The sequence below is a fragment of the Penaeus japonicus genome, unplaced genomic scaffold, assembly GCF_977035675.1.
Source record: "Penaeus japonicus unplaced genomic scaffold, GWHDUDI00000001_assembly GWHDUDI00000033, whole genome shotgun sequence".
Taxonomy (NCBI): domain Eukaryota; kingdom Metazoa; phylum Arthropoda; class Malacostraca; order Decapoda; family Penaeidae; genus Penaeus; species Penaeus japonicus.
In genome coordinates this window covers 21519485-21526984 of record NW_028234435.1, presented here as the reverse complement: position 1 = coordinate 21526984, position 7500 = coordinate 21519485, and the positions used below count along the sequence as shown (strand labels likewise).

General features: G+C 46.5%; 1 protein-coding gene across 1 annotated transcript in view; it reads left to right on the top strand.

Annotated features, from left to right (window-relative positions):
• The window catches only part of LOC122264065 (neprilysin-1), a 42432-nt gene that overhangs the window by 23181 nt on the left and 11751 nt on the right, over positions 1–7500 (top strand). The window contains exons 7-10 of the mRNA XM_086556673.1: positions 500–619; positions 2752–2888; positions 4943–5039; positions 6886–7020. Of these exons, the coding sequence (XP_086412799.1) occupies positions 500–619; positions 2752–2888; positions 4943–5039; positions 6886–7020 (489 nt within the window). The remainder of the gene's footprint in view (positions 1–499; positions 620–2751; positions 2889–4942; positions 5040–6885; positions 7021–7500) is intronic.

The following is a 7500-nucleotide window of genomic DNA, read 5'->3' as shown; positions in this document are numbered from 1 at the left end:
TAAAGGAAGATAACATTTTTTTAGTGATGGTGGATTATTTAAATGAGATACTTAAATGCCTGATATATTTATATTGATATAAATGACGGTGATATTGGTGATAATAATGATTATGATCATGGTAGTGGTAATATCACTAATGATGATAATAATTTTGATAATGATGGTGATGATGATGATAACAAAACTGATAATAAATATCATCATAATGATTGTAATGATGATAATGCTAACCATAAGGAATATAAGAATAATAGGAAAAAAATCGATGATTCTGATAAATCTTTATCGTTAGTAATGGCATTATTATTAAGACCGTTATTAATATAGCATTATTATCATGACATCACAATCTCCATTGATATAATCATCACATCATCATCATCGCTATTATCACCATCATCTTAATCGCCTGTAATCAAAATATCATCATCATTATCATAACTATTTTTTGTAAAAGAACCACCGCCTCAGCGCTTGTCTTCCCGTTTTCTTTCAGATTTCCGACAGTCGGAACTGCGGCAGCCTGGGCGGAGGCAACAACTCGTCCGATTCCCTGGAGGAAGACGAAGGCTCCGGCAGGATGACGGTGGCGCAGCTGGAGGAGCTTGTGCCCGAGGTGAGTCGTTTGGGGAAGGTTATGGCAGGTCGTTGGTGGTCGTTATTGGGCATTAAAACGTTTTTGCTTGATGGAAGGGGGAGGGTTAATATTAGGGGCAGGCGATTTGATGGGCCGAAGTTGTGGCCAGCCATCAGAAGGCGCTGAGGGTCCTACGGCAGGTATTTATGTTTTCCTGTATATGTATTTATTTTTCACTTTAATTATTATCATTTGTATTCTCTTTATTACTTTCTTTAAGTCAATTTGCTGTTTTTAAGATAGCCAATTGTATTTCAATTATTACTTTCTTTAATTCTATCCTACTCACTCTAATTCATTCACCCTTTCTCACTCATCCAACTCATAATTACCGAGTCACTTTGTCTATTCACTTGAACTCATTCACCTTAATACCATTCATACTAGCACCACTCACCCAAATACCACTCACCCAAACCAACCACTCACTCAAACACCACACACGTAAACCAACTACTCACCATCACACCACTCACCCTCACACCACACACCCAAACAAACCACTCACCATCACACCACTCACCCTCACACCACTCACCCTCACACCACTCACCCTCACACCACACACCCTCACACCACACACCCTCACACCACTCACCCTCACACCACACACCCTCACACCACACACCCTCACACCACTCACCCTCACACCACACACCCTCACACCACTCACCCTCACACCACACACCCTCACACCACACACCCTCACACCACACACCCAAACCAACCACTCACCCTCACACCACACACCCTCACACCACTCACCCTCACACCACTCACCCTCACACCACTCACCCTCACACCACACACCCTCACACCACACACCCTCACACCACTCACCCTCACACCACACACCCTCACACCACTCACCCTCACACCACTCACCCTCACACCACACACCCTCACACCACACACCCAAACCAACCACTCACCCTCACACCACACACCCTCACACCACTCACCCTCACACCACACACCCAAACAAACCACTCACCCAAACCAACCACTCACCCTCACACCACACACCCTCACACCACTCACCCTTACACCACTCACCCTCACACCACTCACCCTCACACCACACACCCTCACACCACTCACCCTCACACCACACACCCAAACAAACCACTCACCCAAACCAACCACTCACCCTCACACCACACACACCCACACCACTCACCCTTACACCACTCACCCTCACACCACTCACCCTCACACCACACACCCTCACACCACTCACCCTCACACCACACACCCAAACAAACCACTCACCCAAACCAACCACTCACCCTCACACCACACACCCTCACACCACTCACCCTTACACCACTCACCCTCACACCACTCACCCTCACACCACTCACCCTTACACCACTCACCCTCACACCACTCACCCTCACACCACACACCCTCACACCACACACCCTCACACCACTCACCCTTACACCACTCACCCTCACACCACTCACCCTCACACCACACACCCTCACACCACTCACCCTTACACCACTCACCCTCACACCACTCACCCTCACACCACACACCCTCACACCACTCACCCTTACACCACTCACCCTCACACCACTCACCCTCACACCACACACCCTCACACCACTCACCCTCACACCACACACCCTCACACCACACACCCTCACACCACTCACCCTCACACCACACACCCTCACACCACACACCCTCACACCACTCACCCTCACACCACTCACCCTCACACCACTCACCCTCACACCACACACCCTCACACCACACACCCTCACACCACTCACCCTCACACCACTCACCCTCACACCACACACCCTCACACCACACACCCTCACACCACTCACCCTCACACCACACACCCTCACACCACTCACCCTCACACCACACACCCTCACACCACACACCCTCACACCACTCGTCCTCACACCACTCACCCAAACCAACCACTCACTCAAACACCACACACCCAAACAAACCACTCACCCAAACAAACCACTCACCCTCACACCACACACCCTCACACCACTCACCCTCACACCACACACCCTCACACCACACACCCTCACACCACTCACCCTCACACCACTCACCCTCACACCACTCGCCCTCAGATCGCGTGGGGCCGGATGTTGCGCTACACCCTCGAGCAATACGAACTCGACCTCGACGTGGATTCGCTAATCATCAGCCTCCACTGCAGCGGATACATTCCCGATCTGGTCAAGCTGCTGTCGGAAACGCCCAAGAAGTAAGGCTTATGGGGGGTGGTCGTTGTGTATGGTTGTGTGGTTGTTTGGTTGCTGGTTTGTTTTGGGTGTATGGTTTTGTGTATGGTTGTGTGTGTGGTTGTTTGGTTGCTGGTTTGTTTTGGGTGTATGGTTTTGTGTATGGTTGTGTGTGTGGTTGTTTGGTTGCTGGTTTGTTTTGGGTGTATGGTTTTGTGTATGGTTGTGTGTGTGGTTGTTTGGTTCTGTTTGGTTGCCGGTTTGTTTTGGGTGTATGGTTTTGTGTATGGTTGTGTGTGTGGTTGTTTGGTTGCTGGTTTGTTTTGGGTGTATGGTTTTGTGTATGGTTGTGTGTGTGGTTGTTTGGTTCTGTTTGGTTGCCGGTTTGTTTTGGGTGTATGGTTTTGTGTATGGTTGTGTGTGTGGTTGTTTGGTTGCTGGTTTGTTTTGGGTGTATGGTTTTGTGTATGGTTGTGTGTGTGGTTGTTTGGTTCTGTTTGGTTGCCGGTTTGTTTTGGGTGTATGGTTTTGTGTATGGTTGTGTGTGTGGTTGTTTGGTTGCTGGTTTGTTTTGGGTGTATGGTTTTGTGTATGGTTGTGTGTGTGGTTGTTTGGTTCTGTTTGGTTGCCGGTTTGTTTTGGGTGTATGGTTTTGTGTATGGTTGTGTGTGTGGTTGTTTGGTTCTGTGTTGGTTGCTGGTATGTTTTGGGTGTTTGGTTGTGTGTATGGTTGTGTGTGTGGTTGTTTGGTTCTGTGTTGGTTGCTGGTTTGTTTTGGGTGTTTGGTTGTGTGTATGGTTGTGTGGTTGTTTGGTGCTGGTTGGTTGCTGGTTTGTTTTGGGTGTTTGGCTGTGTGTATGGTTGTGTGGTTGTTTGGTTCTGGTTTGTTTTGGGTGTTTGGTTGTGTGGTTGTTTTGTTTAGTTGGGTATTTCTTGGATTTTGTTTGTATTGTTGTTTTGTCGTTTTTTGGTCTTTATTTTAAGGGGGTATTTGGTTGTGTTGTTGTTTTGCTTGCTTGTTATTTGTTTTTATTTTGGGTGTTTGGTTGTACGTATGGCTGAGAGGTTATTTTGTTCGGTTGCTTTTGTGTTTGTTTTTGTGTATGGTTGTGTGGTTGTTTTGTTTGGTTGTTCTTTGGAGTTTGTGTGTATGGTTGTTTCGTCTGGTTGTTTTTTAGAGTCTTTTTTGTTTGTTTGTGTGTTTGGTTGTGTGTCTGTATGGTTTTCTGTTTGTCTGTGTGTTTATTTGTCTGTTATTTGTTATTTTTGTGTTTGTTTGCTTGTTTAATTGCTTTATATTGTCTGTTTTCCTATGTCTGGCATTTAGTGTGCCCTTGTATGCATGTGTATGTTACTCTACCTGCTTCTTTATTTATGGATGACTGTCTGTTTGTTTCTTTATTTAAATGTTTGTCTATCTGTCTATCGTTGTGTGTGTATGTCTGTCAGTTTGTCTACTTGTCTGTGTTTATTTTTGTTACTTGTTTGTCTGTTTATGTGTATGAATTATTATTAATTTGCCTGTATCTTTGTCTTTCCGTATGTCTGACAGTCTGTTTGCTTTCTCATAACTGTGGTTTTTTTTATCTTTTATTCAGTTCAATTCAATTCAGTTAATCGAGTACTAGTTCTAATTATTTATCCTGGTGTTATTTTTTCATGTCCGTCTATCTGTCTTTTTGCCCGTCTATTTCTTTGTCCATCATTTGTCTGTCTGTCAGATTCTTGGTCACTCTGTCTGATAAAGTTCCTGTTTGTTTTTTCATATGTCTCTGTGAGTTTGTCTGCCCCTCTTTTTCTGTTTAAATATCATCTATCTATCCATTAATTTATAAATATACTTGCCTATCTATCAATCTGTCCACACGCACAAAATAATATATACATATTTAGTCACAAACACACACAAACACACGCACAAACACACACACACACACACACACACACACACAACACATACACAAAAAAAAATCAATCTATCTATCTCACACAGGCATTTCAATATATCAATCAATATCCACATAAATCTCTCTTTTGTTAACACTAATCCGTATTTTTTTTCTCTCTCATTGCCAAGGGTGATTGTGAACTACCTGCTATGGAGATTCGTGCTACGCTACATGCCTTACATCAGTAACTACTTCCAGCAATTGTGGCAGCAGTTTAGGAGTGAGGTAAGCAGGAAGGATTGATTGTGATTGTGAATTCGAGCTATGGGAAAAAGGGGATTGTAAGGTAGCCAGAGGAAAGGGGTTTGTGAGGTAAGCAGGATAAATAGGGGTTGTGAGGTAACCATAGGAAAGGGGTGATTGTAAGGTAGCCAGAAGAAGGGGTGATTGTAAGGTAGCCAGAGGAAAGGGGGATTGTAAGGTAGCCAGGGGAAAGGGTAATTGTGAGGTAACCAGAAAGAAGGGTGGCTATGAGGTAGCCAGAGGAAAGGGTGATCGCAAGTCCGAGTTATGGGAAAGGGCGATTGTAAGGCAGCCAGAGGAAAGGATGATTGTGAGGTAAGCAGGATGAAGGAGGATTGTGAGGTAGCCAGGGAAATGATGATTGTGAAATAGCGCCAGAGGAAAGGGTGGTTATGAGGTTACCAGGGAAAATGGTGATTGTGAGGCAAGCTTGGAAGGGTTGAGTGTGAGGTAAAGATTAGGTAAGGTTGATTGTAATCAGAGGAAAGGATAATGATTACGGAAACAAGGAAACAATCATTGTGAGGTAAGCAAGAGAAAGATGAAAGGGAAGTAAGGAGGAAAAGAGTTATTGTGAGGTAAGAAAAGGGGGGAAAAGATGAGAGATGTTTTCATGAGGAGAAGAACAACAGAGCGTAAGTGGCAGATTTTGGAACGTGATGACAATACTTGAGTGGATTTTTGTTGGTTGTGGTTGAGGGAAAATGGCTGACGTATTTTTTTTCTTCTTTTCTTTTTTTCTCGCTTTCTCTTCTTCATTCTCTCGCCTCTTCTTATTCTCATGTGTCTCTTCTTCTTCTATCCTCAATATCCTTGTCCCGATATCCTCGTCTGCCTTCCAATGCCTCCTTCCATCCTTCTACCTCTCTCCTCACCACTTTCTTCCTTCTCTCTACTACCTCTCCATCTTTTACTCTCTCTCCCACCACCTTTCCCTCTACCTTTCCCTCATATCCTCCTCCTCCATCTTTTCCTCCATCAACCCCTTATATTCACCCCCCCCCCTCAATCCTCCTCTCTCCTTCTCTCTCTTCCTCACTCTTACTCTCTCCTCCTCTCTCCTTCTCTCACCTCCTCTCTCCTTCTCTCTCTTCCTCTCTTCTCCTCTCTCCACTCTTCTCCTCTCTCCTCCTCTCTCCTTCTCTCTCCTCCCCTCTCCTCCTGTCCCCTCCCCTCTCCTCCTCTCTCCTTCTCTCACATCCTCTCTCCTTCTCTCTCTTCCTCTCTTCTCCTCTCACCACTCTTCTCCTCTCTCCTCCTCTCTCCTTCTCTCTCCACCCCTCTCCTCCTATCCCCTCCCCTCTCCTCATCTCTCCTTCTCTCACATCCTCTCTCCTTCTCTCTCTTCCTTTCTTCTCCTCTCACCACTCTTCTCCTCTCTCCTCCTCTCTCCTTCTCTCACATCCTCTCTCCTTCTCTCTCTTCCTCTCTTCTCCTCTCACCATTCTTCTCCTCTCTCCTCCTCTCTCCTTCTCTCTCCTCCCCTCTGCTCCTGTCCCCTCCCCTCTCCTCCTCTCTCCTTCTCTCACTTCCTCTTCTCTTCTCTCCTCCCCTCTCCTTTTGTCTCCTCCCCTCACCTCCTCTCTCCTCTTCTCTCTTCCTCTCTCCTCCCCTCTCCTTCTGTCTCCTCCCCTCACCTCCTCTCTCCTCCTCTCTCTTCCTCTCTCCTCTTGTCCCCTCCCCCCTCCTCCCCCTCTCTTCCTCTCTCCTCCCCTCTTGTCCTGTCCCCTCCCTTCTCCCCCCTCCTTTCCTTCTCTCTCACCCCCCCATCCCCCCTCCATCCACTCCCACCTCCTCCATCCACCCCCACCTCCTCCGCTACCCCCAGGTCCCCGACCCGACGGAGGAGCGCACGTACATCAGCCGCTGGAAGGAGTGCGCCGCCGTGGTCAACGAGGGCTTCGGGGCCGCCCTTGCGCGCATGTACGTCGAGAACCACTACGACCAGAAAATCTCTCAGGAGGTAAGGTCCACAAGGAGGTCGGTCGGTTCCTAGGGCTCCAACGAGTGTCTTTTCAGGGGAGTTTTCGGTTCCTAGGGCTCCAGCGAGTGTCTTTTCAGGGGAGTTTTCGGTTCCTACGGCTCCAACGAGTGTCTTTTCAGGGGAGTTTTCGGTTCCTAGGGCTCCAGCGAGTGTCTTTTTAGGGGAGTTTCAGGGTCTTCTCCTGGGGGCGCGAGGGAATTTTGAGGGGCTTTTAAAGGAATTTTAAGGATCTTCGGTGTGTTTTTTTTTTAAAGGGTGGGAAAGGATTGTTATATAATAAGATGATGTAAGATGAGACTGAGTTTGATTTAGAATTCTGATGATTCTTTGGATAATCTTTGAATGGTATTTGATATAAAGGGAGAAGCAGAGATAAACGTTAGGTTTGATTTAACACAGGATGAGAGATAATTTGATTAGGCAATATAGAGAGGGATCATTAGGTAAGCGGGTGAATAT